Raw genomic sequence first — 21,017 nt, 5'->3', positions numbered from 1 at the left:
TCTAGGTTGGTCATAGGTTTTCTTCCAAGAAGCATGCATCTTTCAATTTAATGGCTGCACTCACCATCTGCAGTGATTTTGGAGCCCAAGAAAATAAAGCCTCTCACTGTTTTCATGGTTTCCCCATCTATTTGCCATGAAGTGATGGGACTGGATACTATGATCTTAGCTTTTTGAATGTTGAGTTTTAAACCAGCTTTTTCACTCTCCTCTTTCACCTTCATCAAGAGGCTCTTTAGTTCCTCTTTGCCTTCCACCAGAAGGGTGGTGTCATCTGGGTATCTGAGGTTTTGCTATTTCTCCCAGTAATCTTAATTCCAGCTTGTGATTCATCCAGTGTGGAATTTCACATGAGGTACTCTGCATATGAATTAAATATGCAATGTGACAGTATATGCCTTGATGTATTCCTTTCCCAATTAGGAGCCACTCTGTTGTTCCACACCTCTTCTGTTGATTCTTGATCTGCATACAGACTTCTCAGGAGGCAGATAAGGTGGTCTGGTAGTCCCATCTCTTGAAGAATTTTCCACAGTGTCTTGTGATCCACACAGCTAAAGGCTTTAGCAGAGTCAATGAAGCTGAAATGGATGTTTTCCTGGCATTCTCTTACTTCTTCTACTATCTAGCAGAGGTTGGTAATTTGATCTCCGATTCCTCTGCCTTTCCTAAATCCAGCTTGAACATCTGGAAGTTCTCGGTTCATGTACTGTTGAAACCTCGCTTGGAGAATTTTGAGCATTACTTTGCTAGTGTGTGAGATGTGTGCAATTCTTGGTAGCTTGAAAATTGTTTGGCATTGCCCTTCTTTGGGATTGGAATGAAAACTGACCTTTTCCAGACCTGTTGCCACTGCTGACTTTTCCAAGTTTGCTGGCCTATCGAGTACGGCACTTTAACAGCATCATCTTTGAGGGTTTGCAATAGCTCAGCTGGAATTCCATCACCTCTACTAGCTTTGTTTGTAGTGATGCTTCCTAAGGCCCACTACACTTCACACTCGAGGATGTCTGGATGTATCTGAGTGACCACACCATTGTGGTCATCCGCGTCATTAAGGTATTTTTTGTATAGTTTTTCTGTGTATTCTTGCCACCTCTTCTTAATATCCTCTGCTTTGGTTAGGTTTGTACCATTTCTGTCTTTACTGTGCCCGTCTTTGCATGAAACGTTCCCTTGGTATCTCTGGTTTTCTGGAGGAGATCTCTTGTCTTTCCCATTCCATTGTTTGCTTCTATTTCTTTGCATTGATCACTTTGGAAGGCTTTCTTATCTTTCCTTGCTATTCTTTGGAACTCTGCATTCAGATGGATATATCTTTCCTTTCCTCCTTTGCCTTTCACTTCTCTTGTTTTCTCTTATTTGTAAGGCCTCCTCAGACAACCATTTTGCCTTTTTGCATTTCTTCTTCTTGGGGATGGTTTTGATCACCACCTCCTGTACAATGTTACAAACCTCTGTCCATAGTTCTTCAGGACAGTCTATCAGATCTAATCCCTTGAATATGTTTGTCACTTCCACTGTACAATCGTGAGGGATTTGATTTCTGTCATACCTGGTCTAGAGGTTTCCCGTGTTCTTCAATTTAATTCTGAATTTTGCAATACGGAGTTCATGATGTAAATACTGTAGATGCCCAGTAATTTGGGTCCATTTTATAATCTCGGTCTCTCTGCGCTCCGTCTCTCAGTGTGTCTGACTCTCTGCCACCCTCTGGTGTGTAGTCCCACCAGGCTCCTCTTCCATGGGATTCTCCTGGCAAGAACACTGCAGTGGGTTGCCATTACAGTTTATTGTAATTAATGTATTAGGCATTTGTTCATTTACTAGATTCATATTTTTTACTCTATATGCCCTACACAACTTGTCTTAAATTTATCTTAGTACTTTATGTTTTTGGATAATATTATAAAAGGTATTTAAAATTTTTATTGTTAACTATTATATAAAAATATATAAAATCTATATATGTCCACACACATGCCGGGGGCCAGCCCATGGCAAAGGTCATGAGGAAGGAGGCTTGGCATACGCAAAGGTGTGATCAAGCCTCAGGAAACCCCCTGTTCCCAAACATCTACCCCCAAAACCAGAGTCTGTTTTATGCTCTCACCTACACCTCTGACTTTACTGGGGGCTCTCCCCAATAACCATTTCTCTCGGAGAAGGAGTAAACATGCAGCTCCAAGGCAATAAAAATTCCTGGGCATGACAAGAGTGTTTCAGCTTACGGACTCCTCTGAAGGTTATCTAGCCCGCCTGTATAGGTTCGTCCAGCCACATGTGATTGTTTACAGCCTCCAAATCTGAGAGGCATGAGATGTTTTAGACTTACTAAAGGCAAGTTCTTTTGGGGAGTTGGAAATTATTAGTATAGTGGGTTGGTTAGGAATTATATTGGTGAAGGGTTTTTCATTTATTGTGCCAATAATTGCTGGTAATTCCCTACCCTCGGTGTGACAAGGATGTCTCAGGTCAAACCTCTCGGCTGACAGACTGTCTTGTGTGACAGGATTATCCATACTCCTGCCACTACGCACATGATTGTTTACTATCTCTCAACCATAAACAGCACAGGGAGTTTTGGAGTATTTTGAGAGTCTTAATTAGCATAGGGCTTTTTCTTCTTGTTGAGTCAATGATTGCCGCCAGGCTTCCATATCCTTAGGCACCTGGGAATATATTAATCAATGTATTTGGAATATAGAAAAGGAAATATAGTAGTTTTTGATGTTAGCAATACTAGACTTTCTGAGTTAATGGATTTTCTCTTTTGTAATAGATCACTGTACTTTGTTATAAATCACTGTGTCCTTGCTATGTAAAAATGTAACTTTATCACTATTTTAAGACTAAATAGATCTTAAGGGGAACATTGGTGAAAGGATTTTCATTTGTTGGGCTGATGTTTGCTGCTATATCTCCATGTTCCTGCCCTTATAATGAATATAACTAGCATATAGGAGAAATAAGCATTAACCTTTATGTATATAAGAGAAATAAGTATTAACCTTTAAGATTAATTATGTTAACCTTGGGTTAAATAAATTCCTTTCTTGATTGTAACTCACTACACCCTCACCCTATAGGAATGTAACTTTATTTGGAAGGTGGTGCCTGGTTTAAGAAAATACACCCTTGGAAAAAATAAGGTTTTTGGATATCAGAAAGAAAGGATCATAAAACGTCAGCAGGTCTCACTCATGGCCAGAAGATGTAAAATCCCTAAGACCTTTTTATGTGAAGCACTTGATTTTGATAAAGGTCAGGACTGCTGACCCCTGCGTGACTCTGTATTCATCCCTATGTGTAACAAAAGGCATATAAGCAAACCCCAAAATAAAGAAATCGGATCAGTTTCCAGAAAGACTGATTTCCTCATGTCGTTCTTTTCTGCTCCCCGTTTTTCTGGCTGAATTCCCATTGGGAGCATGGGTGCCCTCCAAGTCTACTTACTTGTCCCGGTTTTCAAGCCCACACGAGAAGTAGCCCAAGGAGGGGCACCTTCCGATATTCAAGTGGCACTGGTGGCCCAACGTAGATGGTGCAAATTCCTTGTCTTGGAATTTTATTGGTATCCCACGTAAACCAAGTTATTCAGCCCCTTTTTCTCTCCTACTATTTTCTGGCCGAATTCCCATCTGGTGCGTGCGTACCCACCAAGCCTATTAATTTTGCCTGGGCTTCTAAGATCGGACCGGGGGGGCCTCAGTGCCTCCTCTCCTTGGGGAGAACGGGAAGACACCTGCGGCCTGCGTAGGTGGTGATTGCTATTCCATGCGAACCAAGTTATTCAGCCTCTTTTTCTCTGCTAATATTCTAATCCCTCTCTATCTGTAATTAAATAAGTTATTTCCAAAGACGCCCACGCCGTCCCCACCTTCAAATTCCCTGGATCCACCAGGGCTGGACCCTGGCACACACACACATTTATGTGTATCTGTGTTTGCATCTACTGCCTGTCTCTCTATCTCTATCTACCATCTATCCATCTGTATCATCCATCTGCTGTGCGTACCGTTTCTCTGAATTGGCTAAATTATAATCCTCAGTTCATGGACGGTTCCATCATTAGCCATGCTTGGCAGGTATGTTTCATGCACGCACACATAGGAGTGTATCCTTAGTAACGCAGGAAGCCCCTGTAATGTCTCCCATAACAACAGCTTCACTAGTCATCATTCGTGTCCATGCCCTCTCCCCAAGACCTCCCCCCACCCTTACTCATAGAACATCAACCTAAACCTACCTCTGAATGGACTGAATTGTCCCTTTGTGTTTGGACCTTCAGTAACATTTCTCGGTTTCTGCTATAACAAGTAACTCTGTAAAAAACATTCTTTTTTGGTATATCTAGTCCAAAGACTGATTATGTTCCTGGGATGTGTTCTTATAACTAGAATTTTCATGTTATCAACGTTGATGTTCCACGGTCTACAATTCGTCTTCCGAAAATCCACAATCACTTTCCACCATCCCCCAGTCAATTCCCAAAGCCCACCACCTCTCATTCTTCTGCATCTACTATCCACAATTTACTTCTCACTGTTCTTTAGATTTCAAATCCTGAAAGATGATGCTGTGAAAGTGCTGCACTCAATATGCCAGCAAATTTGGAAAACTCAGCAGTGGCCACAGGACTGGAAAAGGGCAGTTTTCATTCCAATCCCAAAGAAAGGCAATGCCAAAGAATGCTCAAACTACCATACAATTGCACTCATCTCACATGCTAATAAAGTAATGTTCAAAATTCTTCAAGCCAGGCTTCAGCAATACGTAAACCGTGAAGTTCCTGATGTTCAAGCTGGATTTAGAAAAGGCAGAGGAACCAGAGATCAAATTGCCAACATCCACTGGATCATGAAAAAGCAAGAGAGTTCCAGAAAAACATCTATTTCTGCTTCATTGACTATGCCAAAGCCTTTGACTGTGTGGATCACAATAAACTGTGGAAAATTCTGAAAGAGATGGGAATACCAGACCACCTGACCTGCCTCTTAAGAAATCTGTATGCAGGTCAGGAAGCAACAGTTAGAACTGGACATGGAACAACAGACTGGTTTCAAATAGGAAAAAGAGTACGTCAAGGCTGTATATTGTCACCATGATTATTTAACTTATATGCAGAATACATCATGAGAAACGCTGGACTGGAAGAAGCACAAGCTGGAATCAAGATTGCTGGGAGAAATATCAATAAGCTCAGATATGCAGATGACACCACCCTTATGGCAGAAAGTGAAGAGGAACTAAAATGCCTCTTGATGAAAGTGAAAGAGGAGAGTGAAAAAGTTGGCTTAAAGCTCAACATTCAGAAAACGAAGATCATGGCATCCAGTCCCATCACTTCATGGGAAATAGATGGGGAAACAGTGGAAACAGTGTCAGACTTTATTTTTTTGGGCTCCAAAATCACTGCAGATGGTGACTGCAGCCATGAAATTAAAAGACACTTACTCCTTGGAAGGAAAGTTATGACCCTCCTAGATAGCATAGTGAAAAGCAGAGCCATTACTTTGCCGACTAAGGTCCGTCTAGTCAAGGCTATGGTTTTTCCAGTAGTCATGTATGGATGTGAGAGTTGGACTGTGAAGAAAGCTGAGCGCGGGAGAATTGATGCGTTTGAACTGTGGTGTTGGAGAAGACTCTTGAGAGTCCCTTGGACTCCAAGGAGATCCAACCAGTCCATTCTGAAGGAGATCAACCCTGGGATTTCTTTGGAAGGAATGATGCTGAAGCTGAAACTGCAGTACTTTGGCCACCTCATGCGAAGAGTTGACTCATTGGAAAAGACTCTGATGCTGGGAGGGATTGGGGGGAGGAGGAGAAGGGGATGACAGAGGATGAGATGGCTGGATGGCATCACGGACTCGATGGACGTGAGTCTGAGTGAACTCTGGGAGTTGGTGATGGACAGAGAGGCCGGGTGTGCTGCGATTCATGGGGTTGCAGAGTCGGACACGACTGAGTGACTGAACTGAACTGACCTTGGAGGGTCCACAGGCCAATTGGGAGTCCCCGGGTTGGGGGGCCTCCTGGTCAGGTCTTGACTGGCTGACCGGCTCTAAGGCTGAGGCTGGGGGCCACCTTCTCTGGTTCCTTCATGTCCCCACGGACCCTGGGTTTTTCCAGGGTTTTGGGGTTGGTTTTGCTGAAATGTGCAGAGTCTGCAGATGCTGGTAAAACCCTGGAATATTGGCCTCGCAGGCTTTCTCGCTTCTCCAGGCTGGGCACTGGGTGTCCTGGGGTGGCCCGGCCCCTATCACTGCAGGGGTCAAGGGGAGCTGGGCGCGGGTGAGGCCAACACTGGGCAGTGCCTGGGCCAGCGTGGCATCTTGGCAGGCAGCAGTTGCCTCAGTAGCAGGGGAGGACCCGGCCCCATGCTAGCCTCTGCCAGCTAGGACACTTCCTCCAGGCCTGCCACCTGCCTCCTTGGAGCTGCTCAGCCTCCCTACCTGGGGCGTGCCAGTGCGGGGCACATAGGGAGCTGCCTCCCAGGCTGAAGGACGTCAGCGGTGCCACCGGCCACCTGACGTGCAGCCGGGAAGCAGAGAGTGAGACTGCAGCAGCTGCAGGAGAGCCTAGGGGTCCGGCCCAACCGCTGCTCTGCTCCTCCCCGTCACCCGCTTTCCTCCTCTCAGCCAGCCCTGGGCTCCCCAAGCAAAGGGGCATCCCTGTTTGGCCATGTATGGTCTCACCAGGACCTCAGTGAGCTGCCTGTTGACAGAATTCCAGTGTTTGCTGCTCCTGAGCTCAGGGAGGGAGGGACCGCAGCCTTCTTAGCCCTGATCTGAGGATGCCTGTCAGGGGGACTGAGGTCACGTGATCAGGGCATGCCCACTAGGACACTCCCTTTCATTAAGGCAGAGTCACCTGAAGAGGGGCTTCCCTGGTGGCTGAGCTGGTAAAGAATCTGCCTGCAGTGCAGGATACCTGGGTTTGATTCCCAGGTTGAGAAGATCCCCTGGAGAAGGGAAAGGCTACCCACTCCAGTATTCTGGCCTGGAGAATCCCATGGACTATACTGGGGTCACAAAGAGTTGGACACGACTGAGCAACTTTCACTTTTCACTTTCACCTGATGACGGCCTTCACTACATCTGTGAACCTCTTCACCTTGGCCATATAAGGCATCATATCCACACTCAGACTGCCCTCCCACTTAGGGGTGGGGTCTTGTCTGGTGGACACACAAGGGGTCAGGACCTTGGGGCACCTGAGAATCCAGCCCCCTCCCCCAGACAACAAGCATGGGCCTCACTTGCAGGGGAGTGTGTGCACTGCAGTTTCTCAGAACAGGGTGGGGTGGTGTGTACGGCCAAGGACACACCACAGGGGACACAGCTGACGGAGGAGCTGTGGGCCCAGGAGCAGGGTGAGCCACAGGTCACGCATCCCCCTCTGGCTGCCTGAGGCTGAGGAGGGGCCTGGGAGGGGCTGAGTGAGGTCTGCTGCACACAGGGGTGCTGGGCAGGTGTCCACGTGGTCCAGAGAGCAGAGGCAATCACCCTACCTGCCTTGGGAAGCAGCCTGAACCCCCAGTGCCCACAACTCCTGCTCAGCCCCCTTGGTCTAGGGCCACCCTGCTGGGAAGGGAGGGGAGAGTTTGAACCCAGAGCCCCTCTCAACATTGACAGCTGCTCCCAGGCCCAGGGCAGCTCTCCACAAGCCACATCCCCTCCCTGAGCCTGGTGCCCACCGGGGAGGCAGCCAGGAAAGGCTCTGGGATGAACGCGACCCCAAGTGCATCGTTTTTCTGTCTCAGCTGCCTCGAGCTTTTTCTTACGATCTGAAGACTATTATTTCAGGCCCTACCAAACCCTGCTATTTCCATGAGGCTTCCAGGGAAGGCAGCCCATGAGTCATTCTTGCAGGGGTGATGGAAATTTGAACAGCATCCACCGAAGCAGACGTTTGTGCAGCAAGTTTAACTGGAGCCCTTCTCTGTAATTCTGCCTGCGGCAGGCTCAGCAGGTGCTGGAGTGTTTCTGGATGATTGTTCCAGAGGCTCCTGCGCAGGTGCACTCCGAAGGGGCAGTGGGAGGAACCTCCCCTGAGGGCAGGGGAGGCCCTCAGACTCTGTTGCAGGCTCCGGAGAGTCTAGCCAGGGGACATCAAGGCCACAGGCAGTGTCTGTCTCGGTCTGATGGTGGAGTTGGGGTGCCCACCCGTCAGGGTCCGCATCTGTCAGCAGTCCCGCCCACTGGGTGTGTGGGGGCGTTGAGTGACAGTCTTGGCTTTCCTACTTGTTGACATCTTGAGGAAGTATTGATGCAGACACTACACCCCTGGCCTGGCCAAGGTTCACAGGTTTGTCTCTTCAACCCTGCCCCACCCACCAGTCCCTGAGGAGGGGGAGGGGTATCTGTGGTGCTCCTCAGGCTGAGTCGTGGCCGCCCACCTTTCTTGCATGATGCTGTGATGGGCAGCTTTGCCTTTATGCAGAAACAGTGCTTTTTCCTAAATGTCAAAAGTGACAGTCCTGCAGAAGCAGAAAGACACCGACTTCCCAGGGAGCAGGCCCCTTGTTGAACAAGCGTGAAGACTCTCGGGTTGGTGACAGCAGAGTGCGGACCCAGCTCGGGGTCCCACGTGCCCATGTGCCCTGGCTGAGGAGCGCAGGGCAGGCACGACTCTCATCCTAGCAGACTGTTGGCCTCACTCAACCGGGCCACCATGCACTGCCACTCCCAGCTGGGCTGGCACTCTTTTTGGCCCGAGAAGATGCCACAGTCACATCTTGCCTGCACAGCATACCCAGGTCCTCCCAGGCTTTGGTGGGTCCCTTTGGAACCACAGGCTTCACAGGAACACCCTGGAGCCCGTGTCCATTCACAGAGCCCTGGAGAACCACTGTCCTGGGAGGATGCTGGCAGCAGGGGCCCTTGTTTCTTGTCTGGTTTCCCAGACAAGATGGGACCTGTGAGTATCCCACAGGCTCAGGGACGGAGGCATCCATGAATGCTGCCCCAGGGAATGACTATCGGAGGGTGGCCCAGCGTCCTCCTGCAAACAGAACAGCCCTGGGCTTGGGGACATGGTGGGTCAGTGGCCCCTGGAAGGCTTGTTCCCTCCTGCTCCTTCTGGAAGGTGCCCCCAGTCAACATGATCAGAGGGCACCCTGAGAGTGTCTCCCCAGAACTCTGAGCTCCCCTTCTGACTCACTGTGGGGGTGGGGCAGGGTAGAGGGAGGGGCTGCAGCTCAAAACTGTGCTGTAGAGGCTCTTGGGGTCCCCATCCATCTGGCAGTCTAAGATGTGGTCACCTCCACGTGGGAGGCTCTGGTGGGGGGACACCAGCCATCCCCTGGCTCTGGCTGCACTGTGGCCTGGCCGTCAGTGCCTCAGCCAGGTCAGGCCCAGGCCCCACCTGTCCTGCCAGATGAGTGTTGGGCCCTCCATGCAGCATGCTAGCAACTGGCTCGGTGGACCCTGAGGTGGGGTCTGAGATAGTGACTGCCCTCGTTCCTGAGCAGCAGCTCACAGGGAGCGCGTGGTGCATGGCTGACCTCCGGCAACACTGACGAGCACTTCAGATGAACATGCCCTCTTGGGTCTCAGCCCTCCCCTCCATAACTGGGACCCGCAGGACACACACACAGGTTGTAATGCCAACACCTGCTTTGCTCAGAAACCCTGCTCTCAGTGTCACCTGGGGACAAACTCAGAGTAGGAGCTGTGACGTGAACATTACCGATCGGAGGCCTGGAGTCCAGGCCAGGGGTAGAAGCGCTTTGTCCTCAGTCCAGCCTGAGGGCTTCAAAAGGGCACTGAGCAGGCAGGTGGCTGTGAGTGGGACCCAGCGAGTTGACGGGAGGCCCTGACTAGGGAGTCAGAGAAGGTGGGATGTGGGGGTGATGAAGAGTCAAGGGGCTGAGGCAGGTATTTATTCCAACCAGGGTGCAAGTCAAGGGCCCCCGACTGAGGTGTACCAGGGCGTGGGGCTGGGGTGGTGGGTGTGAGCAGTGCCCAGTGGGTGGGGAGAGGGAGGGTGTTAATATCACACAAACACACCCAGCTTGTTCTCACCAGGATGGACTTTATTGGGAGCATCCAACATCTCATAATTACAAGAGAAGGCACATGCACCGCAGAGGCCATCCATTCTGGATGCCCCCATGTGGCGAGTCCTCACTTCCCAAGGCCAGAGCCCACCCCTGCCCTGAGAACTACAGGGAGACCCACAGATGAACCACGCCTTCCCCGGGGCTCCCAGGGTAGACGAGCCTCAGTGGGTGCAGCTCCCTCTTCCCGGAGTCAGGGGTCTTCCAGGTGCTCAGTCAGCCCCCCTTGGGTCTGTGCACCCTCAGCTCCCACTGGATGCCAGTGCCTGCCACTTCCACCCCAGGAAGAACAGGCAGGCGCTCCCTAATGGCTCAGATGGCCCCTCCTCTCCCTGCACTGTGGCCCCAGGACAGCCCCCGGGACTGTGGCTTCCCTGCCAGCGACGCTTCCCAACGGAAGAAAACTTAAGGCATGGTTTCCAGAAGCTGTCCCTTCCCATGCAGCTGCTGCTTCTGACCGGGTCCCCGCTGTCCAGCCCCTCATGCAGGGGCAGCATAGACCCCTGTGTCATGTGGGACTCTCGACAAGGGACACAAAGTGCTCTGCAGAGAAAATGTCCTGGAGGCAGCAGGCGGCCTGTCTCTACGGCTGCCTTCATTCTGGAAGTTCGCTGCGGTTGACAGAAATCCATCCCATGACCGAGTCACAACTGGCATGGAGAAAACACATGAGCAATGCCGTCACCTTAACAAGAGTGAACCTGTCATGGAGGACGTGCCTGCTCCTACACCAGACTTAGGGAAAGCATTTATTAGGACGGCTGCAAAGCCCACCCCGAGGAGGAGCCACACGAAGGTGGTCCTGGGAGACAGGAGGCACCCAGCCACGACCCTCCCAGCAGAGGGCGCAGGGCGGTCTGCCCGGCAGCCTCTCCTGCCCCTGCTGGGCGCCGTCTGCAACAAGAGCCCGGCTTCCCGGGGATGCAGCCCTGTGCCTGGGCTCAGCCTGGGGTTGGCCTGCAGAGGCTGTGGCTGGGAGCCCCCTTTCCAGGTTCGGGAAGACACTGGGCTTCAGCACAGGGTCCCACTGAACTGGGGTCACTCCATGTCCTCCTGCAACTGCTGCTTGTGCAGGGCCTGGAGCCGGCTGACCACGGTCTGGTGGACGGCCTCTAGTCCCTCAATGTCCAGCTCTCGCAGCAGCATCAGGATGGCCGTCAGGATGTTGTTCTGGGGACACAGAGAGTCACTGCCTGAGCGCCACACCTGTGACGCTGAGCCACCCACACCACACACACACCACCAGAGCACAGCCTTCGGGGGGCAGCCTTCCAGACAGACCTGGGCGGATGGAAGCTGTGGCCATGGCTGGGGTACAGCGCTCGCCGCCTGCAGGGACTTCCTACAAACTGACTCACCTCCTGCTCACGGCCCCGAGGCCCAGAGAGGCTGAGTAAGGGGCCCTCATCACACAGCTGGTCAGCGATGGAGCAGAGACCAGAAGCAGGTGTTCAGGAACGTGTGTTCAAATGCACATGGGCGTAGTGTGTGATGCGCACACACATCCACACGACCACACCCGAGTCCCATCCGCATTTGAGCAGAGAAACGCCATGTCTACTGGGAAAATCCGGGAAGGATTTTACACGAAGGGGCTATTTGAACTGATCCTTCTTGTGGGATGGCTGGAGGGATGGCCACAAGCCAGAGCACGTGGCTCACGTGGGCACGCTTGGGATGCTGGCCCCTGGCCTCTGCAACGCCCTAAGGCTCTTGCTCCCTCAAATCTTGCTAGCTCCCTGTGTCCCCAGGTCTTCCTGGCCACCAGCACCTGCACTCAGAAGCTTGTGGGGGGCTGGATGCCTCAGGGTCACCCAGCCTGGGTGACCACAGGGACCCCTGGAAGCAGGGCCAGACCCTTCTGTCCTCTGCTTTCAGAGCAAGCATCCTGTTTGAGCAGGTGTGATAGTCCTTTGTATGTATCTGTGGCAGGCACGGAGTTGAACCAGTACCTTCAGTCCCTGGTCCACTCTCGGCAGAGGCCCTGCCATGGGGGTAGGGTGGGGAGCTCCTGGCCTCAGCCCAGCCGCTGGGCAGACCTGCCACCGGTGACAGTACACACCTTGGGCTCCTCCTGAAACGTGTGGAAGGTGGGGACCCGGAGCTGTCCCACACAGCCACCTCGCGGAAGAGCAGGCTGTGGTCCCAGAGGGCAGTGGCCCACTGGGGCGGGGCCGGGTGAGGGAGACTGGCCACAGGCCCACTGACTGCTCTCTGGACCGGCCTTCGGCCCACAGTCACACCCACCACAGCCTTTGGGGGACGCCTTCTGGTGGGGACAGGGCCTCAGTGTGTTCACCTCTGTACCTCTGGTGAACTCTGTGCCCATTTCAAGTTGTCACTGCACAAATGAGTGAGGGAGGCCCTGCTGTGGCTTCGGGCAGCCCTGCTTGGACGTGGCGCCAGCCTTTGTGAGCCTACAGCACCCTATGGCATGGGTCAGGCCGATCAAGGGCTGGAGCAGGTGCCAGGGGGTCCCGTCCACCCCCACAGACCCCAGTCCTGTTCGGACAGCTCCCTCCCCCTGTGCCCAGGTGGCGAGGTCCCCTCCAAGTTCCCCCTGCCAAAGACCAGGTCAGGGGAAGACTCCGAACCTGCTGGCGGGAGGGGGGACACAGGGAAGCTGCTGTGCCAGCCAGAGGACACAGAGGGAGAGATGGCTCCGCCCTTCAGAGGTAGGGCGGCCCGTGAGCAGGGACGAGCCCGGGCACAAGCCACAGTGACTTAAGCAGCAGATGGAGACCCTGGAGGGAGCTTGTCTTCACTGTACCGCCGCCGCCCACGTGACCTGCATTCAGCCAACACCTGTGATCCTCACAGGGAAGCCTGTGGAGCCCGGGGGCCCGCTGTGTGGTCCCCGCACAGGGACACTGCCCTGCCCCTGCCCCTGCTGGAGCATCCCCACTTCCGACAGCAGGCAGGAGGGCTCTTCCCAAGCAGCAATCTCTCCAGGTTGAGCACTGCCACAGTGACCTTCCCACCCCCCAGGACCACCTCAGCACAGCCCCCTGCACTGGGGACCCCATCGCCCACACAGGCACCCCCTCTCTGCTTGCCATGTCCGACCAGCTTAGATCTGGACGAGACACTGGACCCAGATGGCTGGCTTCCCACCCCCTGGGGCCTGGCTATGCGCTTCACTGCAGTGTCTCCAGCCCCGTCCCTCAGCTCTCAGCCCCCAGTGTCCACACTCTGGTGAGGGGGAACCGGGGCCACCTCCCACCAGGTGGCCTCATCACACTCACCCTGCTGGTGCGACTGCTTGCGGCCTCCCGCTGTGAGAATGGAGGAAACCGGTCCCGGGAGGTGGGCTTCAGGCCAAGCTGCCCCTGGTCGCTGCTGGCAGGAGGACAGCGGGGCATGAGGCCCGAGGCGACTCACTGTTCACACATCTGTGGGTCTGGGCCTGGCACCCCAGGGCACAGGGAAGAAAAGACTCCTAAAAGTAGACCCTACCCATCTGCAGGGAAACCGCCACTCCAGACTCTGCTTCTGGGGGCTGGGAGCAGTGGACAGGGGCGTGGGGCAGCACGACTTCTCTCAGCCCCAGGGTCACCTCCCTCCCCCTGGAGCTCACACAGGATGGGGACACTGACACACACCACATGAGAGCCCCGCACGTGCAGGGGGGCCTGCAGCTGGCCTGCCAGGCAACAGCCACGCCCCTCCCGCGGCACCGAGGGGCAGCCACGCCCCCTCCCACCACGCAGCGGGAGAGCCACGCGCCCTCCTCCCATGCTGCGGGAGAGCCACGCCCCCTCCCACCACGCAGCGGGAGAGCCACGCGCCCTCCTCCCATGCAGCGGGAGAGCCACGCGCCCTCCTCCCATGCCAAGGGAAAGCCACGCCGCCCTCCTCCCATGCCAAGGGACAGCCACGCCCCCTCCCACCACGCGGCGGGAGAGCCACGCGCCCTCCTCCCATGCCAAGGGACAGCCATGCCCCCTCCCACCACGCAGCGGGAGAGCCACGCGCCCTCCTCCCATGCTGCGGGAGCGCCAGCAGGTGGCCCTCATTTGCAGGTGGATGTCTGGCCTGGGCCCCACTGAGAACAATGGTCTTCACCATGTTCCTTATGTCCAGTTTCTGCCCTCAAACATCCATCAGCTGAGGTACCCTGTGGGTCAGAAAGGGCCCTTCCTCAGCCTGCACGCCCTGCCATCCCCAGGACTCCTGACCAGTGGCTCACGTAGCCAGGGCCACAGGGTTTCCCTCCCGCACAGCTGGCCCCATACCTCCACCAGCTCACCACCTGAGTCCACTGCTCCCCAGGAGGGCTGGTCTTGCACTTGGCATGAGCTCTCTGCCCTGGGCCTTCTCTCAGCCATGCGGCTGACACCAGGCTGGGGCCCAGAGCCAGACCAGAAACAAGCACACACACCCCCAAACCCCAGTCCCAGAAGTGCAGTCGCGGGAGGGCTGGGGAGGCCCACAGACCACACCTGGCCTCCCCCTCGCCGAGGCTCAGAGGATCCTGTGTCGTCTCAGTGGCGGCGTCCACAGCACTCAGGGTGTAGGACAGCTCGGGTGGGCCGTTCCCCAAGTCCTCTCTGCTGGGGGCTGTGACCTCCTCTCCCTCCATCAGCGCCCGGGACACCTCTTCCTCTGTCACAGCTGGGGGGTGGTGCAGAAGCATGAGTGGCCTCACTGCACATAAGCCCACCCGGCCCAGCCTGGCTGTCCCCTCGGCTCAGCCTGGTCCCCTTCGGAGAGGTGGCTCAGCTCTCAGGAGGCCGGCCTCTCGGGCACCTGTGATGGGGCGGGGGGATGTAAGGGCACCCACCCTGGTTGTCCAGCTTCTGCAGCTGCGGCAGGGTGCGCAGGACAGTCATGCGGTAGAGATGGGGGCAGGTGCCACAGCAGGGGTTCTCGGCCAGCCAGAGCACTCGCAGGCGCGGGAGGCCCTTCAGGTGGACGAGCTCTGCGAGGCTGGGGATGCAGTTCTTGCGCAGGTACAGCTCGCTCAGCTGCCGGCAGCAGCTCACGGGCTCCAGGCTGGAGATGCTGTTGACGCTGCGTGGACGTGGCTGTCAGCACTGGTCCGGGGGCCCCACCCCACCATGCAGACAAGCGCTGCCAGCTGGTGCTCATCTGCCCTCGCCCTAGGGTGGAGGGCAAGGGAGCCCCCAGGCCCAAGAGAAAGTTTCACCCTCCAGCTGCAGTGGGAGCGGCAGCCCCTACTCTGCTGAGGCTGCGAGGTGTCCATGTCAGGGTGGGAGTCCATGTCAGGGTGGGAGTCCTCCCCCCGACAGGACAGGGGACTGAGGACTCCATGGTACACACCAGTGAGCCCAAAAAGGGCAGTAGCCAGGAAAACCCACGATGAACCTAAGCAAGCCCACTCAAACCCCACACGACCAAGACCTGAGCACTGAACTTCCAAACCCCATGTTCACAAAAGAATTAACTACAGAATTAAACTGAGTGAACCGGAAAGAGGAAATCATCCAGACACCAGGCAGAGACCTGCAGGTTTGAGCTAACAGAGCAGGGTCACCTCCTGCACACCCAGATGGACCAGCCATGAATGCAGGCTCAGTTTGAGGGAGTGGCTGACCATAAGCCTCAGGCCAGGGGGGAACCTGCCCATCCTGCCAGACTGTCTGGACCACTCCCCGTTGGATGCTGGGCTGGGCTGGGCTGGGCAGGGCAGGGACGTCCTCATTCATCCCTAGGGTCACTCCCACCACACCCAACACTGTCAATGAAGCAGCAGGACAAGGGTGCCACCATCTCAGCACACGTGAACCCAGGCTCTGGGATCCTCGCGATGGGGGAGCCACACAGGCTGTTGGGGTGGAGGCTCGAGGTCGAGGGCTTGAGCTGGCAGGGGCCGAGAGACCCCTCCTTGACCACTGGGCTGTGGCTGCTATTGCTACAGACCAACTGTGTCCTCAGATCCACATGTTGAGATCCTGACCCCCAGTGCAGTGGTGTGAGGAGGCGGGGGACCCCATGAGCGGGGCCAGCGCCCTTATGAAACGGACCCCCAGAGCTGTCCGAACCTTCCACCAGGTGAGGACACAGGGCGCCCTCACCAGACACTGGTCTTGGACTTGTGGCCTCCGAACTATGAGGGACAAATGACTGAAATCCCGTTAGAGCAGCCAGACCCGACTAAGCCTTCCCACCCACGGGGACTGAGACCAAACCAAAACGATGTCATTGCACAGGACTGCCACCCAGCGGCCTGGGGTCAGTGGCTTAGCTGCGGGGGGACCCAGTTCCAGAAAGGCTAGGAGTCCAGGCCACAGCCCCGTCCCTCTTCAGGCCACAGTGATGAGAACCCCTGCAGTACGAGGGGCCTTGGGCTCAGAGGCTGGGGACTTGCCCCAGAGCCCTCAGATAGCGCTCGGCAGAGATGGGGTTAAGTCCACACCTGCTCCAAGTTTCCTACTATTTGGGGACTGAAAGGTAAGGCCTTTTTTGTCGGGTAAGGCCTTCTAGGCGCACATCCCCCTGACAGCTTCACTGACAATCATGACAGGTAAGTGACAGCAGATGCCAGGCGCTTGCACACACTGGCTGCTCCGTCTTCCCCACTGCATCCATTCCTCCTCAACCCCACCTCTACAGTCACTGTCTTACAGCCGGGGCAGCTGAGGCACAAGGGCCGAGTTGGGCCCAGGCAGGGAGAGGGGCTCCGGGCCCACTCCTTCATTCATTCCTTTATCCTGCAAGCAGGTGCCAGCCCCAGCCTGTCGGGTCAGGGCCGGGGGTGGGTGAGCACAAGGTGGGTGGCAGAAGGCACCCAGGGTGACCGCCGAAGGCACAAAGAACAAGTGGGGTCAGGAAGGACAGGGTGGCCAGTGTGACGAGGAAGTTAAGTCTCAGGACCTGCATGGGACCCAGGGCCTGCGACCCCACACAACCTCACATGCAGGGCGAGTCCTGAGACCTTCTGAGCTGCCAAGCAAGGAGTTAGGCTTCATTGCAGCGCTTCAATCTCCACAAGGTTTACACATAGGGACCTGCAGAAAGCACTCCAACGTCTGCAGGGGCAGCCTCCTCCCCAGACCCAGAGTGGGTGGGTCAGAGTTCAGGTGGGGAGAGACTTCCTCTTTCCCTCACCTTCCAAATGCCCCCACGCCGCCCGGAGCCCGGAGCCCCAAAGGCAGCATTTGGCTCATTCAAGGTTCCCTTAGTCTGTGAAAAGGTGTATGACCCTGGAAGAGTGACTGTGATCAAGGACAGACCAGGCGGCGCAGGGAGGATGGCAGAGCTCTAGGCACTGATGGAACCAGCAGGGAGACAAGGCTGACACTGGGGGCGCTGGGACAGACACAGCCACCCTGGGGTGGCACCCCATGACACCGGGATAGGCAGGGCAAGCTCTGGGGGAGGCCTGGGTGCCCTCCAGGAAGGAGTAGCCAAGCCCTGGTGCTACCTTGGTGTGGCCTGCAGAAGCAGGCCTCCCACACCACGGTTGGGAGTTATCAAAGGATAATCAGTTATTCAGGTTATTGACCAGCCCTGATCTGGACACTCTCATCTTCCAGCCCCGGTGACTTAGGAGGGGTGGCCAGCCAGGGTTCGGTACCTGAGGGTGATCACTTCCAGGCTGGGCATTTCCCGGCATATGGAGATCTATGAAGGAAAAGAACATGACTGCAAACATCACAGGATGCTGGCATGTGACATCACATCTCTCCAGCAGCCAAAAGAACCCAGGGGGAGCTGCTGCCCACCCCCTGACAAGGGCCCAAGCGGAGGAGCCTCCCCCTTCCCCTGACTAGGAACACACAGGGCCACCGAACGCTGCCAGCCATCGAGATGGGGCATTCCTAATTGTAGATATCATCAAAGGACCTCAGTGAGGAGACCTCAGTGGACAGACAGCCTTTCTCCCTACTGTCCCTGATCAGCATCCTAGGAAAGGACAGAAGCCCCTTCTTACCAACAGAGCTGTTCTGATATGGAGACAGGCTCAAAACTAGACCTGAGAACACGTTAACACTGACTTAGGGGAAAGGGGCAGTGGGGCACATACTGGTCCATGAAGACCCGTAACCTGTAAGGCTGTTGAGCAGTGGAGCCCCGAACATGTCTGTGTCTGTCTGCCAGACAGTGGGCATGGGGCCAGAGGGGACTCCTGACATCAACAAGCTGTCTGGTCAGAATGCTTCACATTTGCACTGGATCTGTTTTCTGTTACAGTAGTGTTTTTGCTGCTACAGAATCAGGCACAACAGGCTTTTCTGGAGGGCTCCGACACTCAGCATGTCCAACTTTGCTTTTCAGGATAGGTACAGTTCAAGTTCCAAAACAGAAGTTGATAAGAACCAACTGCTGGGGACCCCACTCTGTGTGAGCTGGAGACATTCATCCCAGGACTCGGGGGTGGGGTGGGGGGTGGAATTGGGAAGAAACCGAGTCACAGACACTCAGCTCCGCCCAGCTCCTCTCTCTGCCCCTGCCCAGCCCTCATCTCTTCCTGCCACGGGAATAGGGAGTGAAGATGGATCTGACCAGGGAAGGGGCTGAAGTGAGGAACCTCCTTAGGGACATGAAGTCCAAGAATCTATTAAAAAGTTTTTATCAAGACCCCTTCCGCCAAGCCAAGTGCACTGTTCCTTAAAGTCAACCAAGCCCACGGGGCCCTTCCTCAGGTGAGAGTGGTCTGCATCCGGAATCAGCCCCCTCCTCCATGAGGCCTGCTACTCATCCGCATGAGGATGTGTGAAGGGACTTCGGAATTAACTTGGGGTTACAGAACTTCTTTTCACACGTGGTTCTTCCTTACGAAAGCTGCTAAAGTAACAAATGGACAGGGGCCTGAATGGGATGGGTGTGGGTCTGTCTACTTAACCCTCCTCCCAGGGATCAGGGACCATTTGGAGATGACCAGCATGGTACTTACATCAGTGAGACGGCTGCCCCTGGGGAGAGAAAAGACATACGTACTTCTAGTTTGTCGAAGATGAATAAAAAAACTAAAAAACAAAAATTAATGACAAACGTCTACAAACTTTAAGAGTCTACAACTTTGGACTCCCCTGGTGGTACAGTGGATAAGAATCCGCCTGCCAGTGCCGGCGACATGACTTCTATCCTGGTCTGGGAAGATTCCACATGTAACTAAGCTTGTGCACCGCAACTAAAGAGCCTGTGCTCTAGAGGCTGTGAGCTGCAGCCCATGCGCCTACAGCCCGTGCTCTGCAACAAGTGAAACCACTGTGATGAGAAAAGCCTACGTTCTGCAACTGGCGTATGGCCCCCGCTTGCCACAACTAGAGAAAAAACCTGCAGGTAGCAACAAAGACGCAGCGCAGCCAAAAATTAAATACCTGAGTTTTTAAAAAAGAATCTATACGTGAGAAAAAAAAAAAAGGTCTATGATTTCAACGACAAAGTAAAAGAAAACTTTCCCAGATAAGTGACAAAGGTGCCCCAAATCATTTCCTGGTTGATCTTGGACAAAACAATTTGATGCTGGTGGCTGCTCTTCAGACTAAGCAGTGGCAGAGGCTGCCCCGTGTGAAGGACACAAAGACTTACTCTTTCTCAAGGCTGCTGTGCCCAGGGATAATTCCCTAACATACATAAACAAGGGAGTCTTTGCAACAGGACAAGTTCAAAGGCTGAACTTATGACTGATGAAACACACTTCAGAAAGCCTGAAATGCAGTCGTTGTGCCTCCCTCCTGAGGGGAAGGCTGATTGCTCAAGAACAAAGGCATGCATTGTGGAAAACAAATGACAGGAATGCTGTGGCCAAAACACCAGATGTGCGGGGCAAAGAGAAAGGCTTTTAATGAGCAGGCAGATCTCACTGCAGTCAATCTGCTTGACACCAGCAGGAGGATTGTCCGCTTCTGGCTGAGTGCCACCTGAACTGTCCAGGGCACGGAGGCGCTCGGAACCCTGTTTGGAGTCTCCAGTCAACACGGGCAGACCTTTCAGGAGTTCAGGAGCACTCCTGGTCCTTCCTTGGCTCAGCTAGCCCTGGCAGTCCTGTCTTTGAGGCTGCACTGACCCCACACCTGTATCTCTAACCATTACCTCCTAGACAGTGAGTCCCCTGGGGACAACGCATCCCTACCCAGGGCTCAATTACAACAGTGTTTACTGAAGCATCACTTTGGAGCCTCAGTTTCCTTTCTTTGCCCTAGAAAGGGTGTTAACCATCTTGATCTCCCATCTCATCAGCAGGCTTGGCTCCCAGGGCTGCTGGCAATTTCAGAAAAGACACCTCTCTACAGAGGACTGTCTGCCCCACTACAGCCATCTAGAAGCCCAAGAGCCAGTCTTCAAGGGAATTCCAATTGTCTTGTGCAAGGAGGGCAGGTTTGGAGTTGTGTGTGAAACACCACCCGGTCAGGAGGGACGAAAATTCTGGAATGGTCTTGCCAAAGGCCCCCTGAGCTTATGCAACACCTCCGAGAGGCTGGGCGGACCAGACATGAGCCAAGAAGGTGAGGCCCAGGTGCCCCTCCTAGATTCCGAACCCCTCTGCATCCTCCGCAGGCCCTTGCAGACCCCGCTCCAGAGAAGAGGTGGCGGGCAGGGGTCCCCGCTCCAGGGCGGAGGTTTTGGACAGGGGTCTCCATTTCTAGAAAGCTCTTCCCAGCCATGCCCCAGGGCGGGGGTCCGGGGAAGGGTTGCCGGGCAGCGGGGAGGACGCGCGGGAACGGGCTCTGGCCTCTGGTCCTCACCAGCAGTTGAGCTTCCTCACGCTGTGAAGCTCCGAGGCCTTAGCCCGGGACAGGACCATTTTCCGCGTCAGCTTCATGGCGGCGAGCCGCTAGGACTCGAGACCCCGCAAAGTTCTCAAATCTCTCGCTACCTCGGCCTATGCTGGCCAGGCCTGAGCGCGTCTCCAAGGGGCGGAGCCCGCGTCGTTAGGTGCGCGTCCTGAGAGCCCATTGGCCCTCTCTAAGGGGACGGGCCGGCGCGAGTGCAGTGCGGCCGCTTGGGCTTCCGCCTCGCGTCTTGGGTCCTCCCCAACCTGCTC

General features: G+C 54.9%; 1 protein-coding gene across 2 annotated transcripts; it reads right to left on the bottom strand.

Moving 5' to 3' along the window:
- Positions 1–10,018: 10,018 nt before the first annotated feature.
- Positions 10,019–21,017, bottom strand: CFAP410 (cilia and flagella associated protein 410). Of its 2 annotated transcripts, none has more exons than XM_040231960.1 (8): positions 20,719–21,017; positions 18,924–18,942; positions 17,604–17,650; positions 14,847–15,076; positions 14,506–14,677; positions 13,309–13,402; positions 11,082–11,233; positions 10,019–11,009 (listed from the first exon to the last, which is right to left on the bottom strand). In XM_040231960.1, exons 1-7 carry the CDS (start codon positions 20,793–20,795, stop codon positions 11,102–11,104), a joined length of 771 nt encoding a protein of 256 aa, XP_040087894.1. In that variant the 5' UTR covers positions 20,796–21,017; the 3' UTR covers positions 10,019–11,009; positions 11,082–11,101. The 2 variants fall into 2 exon arrangements, with proteins under 2 accessions (XP_040087894.1, XP_040087901.1); XM_040231967.1 differs by having other exon boundaries at positions 13,309–13,399; positions 20,719–20,982.

This window comes from Oryx dammah, unplaced genomic scaffold (genome assembly GCF_014754425.2).
Source record: "Oryx dammah isolate SB20612 unplaced genomic scaffold, SCBI_Odam_1.1 HiC_scaffold_2, whole genome shotgun sequence".
Classification (NCBI taxonomy): domain Eukaryota; kingdom Metazoa; phylum Chordata; class Mammalia; order Artiodactyla; family Bovidae; genus Oryx; species Oryx dammah.
The sequence above is the reverse complement of the archived record's forward strand: the minus strand, read 5'-3'. Positions and strand labels throughout refer to the sequence as shown.

Excerpts from the sequence above, each read along its gene's own strand:
- CFAP410 (XM_040231960.1), bottom strand. The coding sequence starts at position 20,795 with ATGAAGCTGACGCGGAAAATGGTCCTGTCCCGGGCTAAGGCCTCGGAG. Across the intron at positions 14,678-14,846 it reads GCAGAAGCTGGACAACCAGG|CTGTGACAGAGGAAGAGGTG; the intron begins GTGGGTGCCCTT and ends ACCACCCCCCAG. Across the intron at positions 13,403-14,505 it reads CTCGGCGAGGGGGAGGCCAG|CAGCGACCAGGGGCAGCTTG; the intron begins GTGTGGTCTGTG and ends TCCTCCTGCCAG.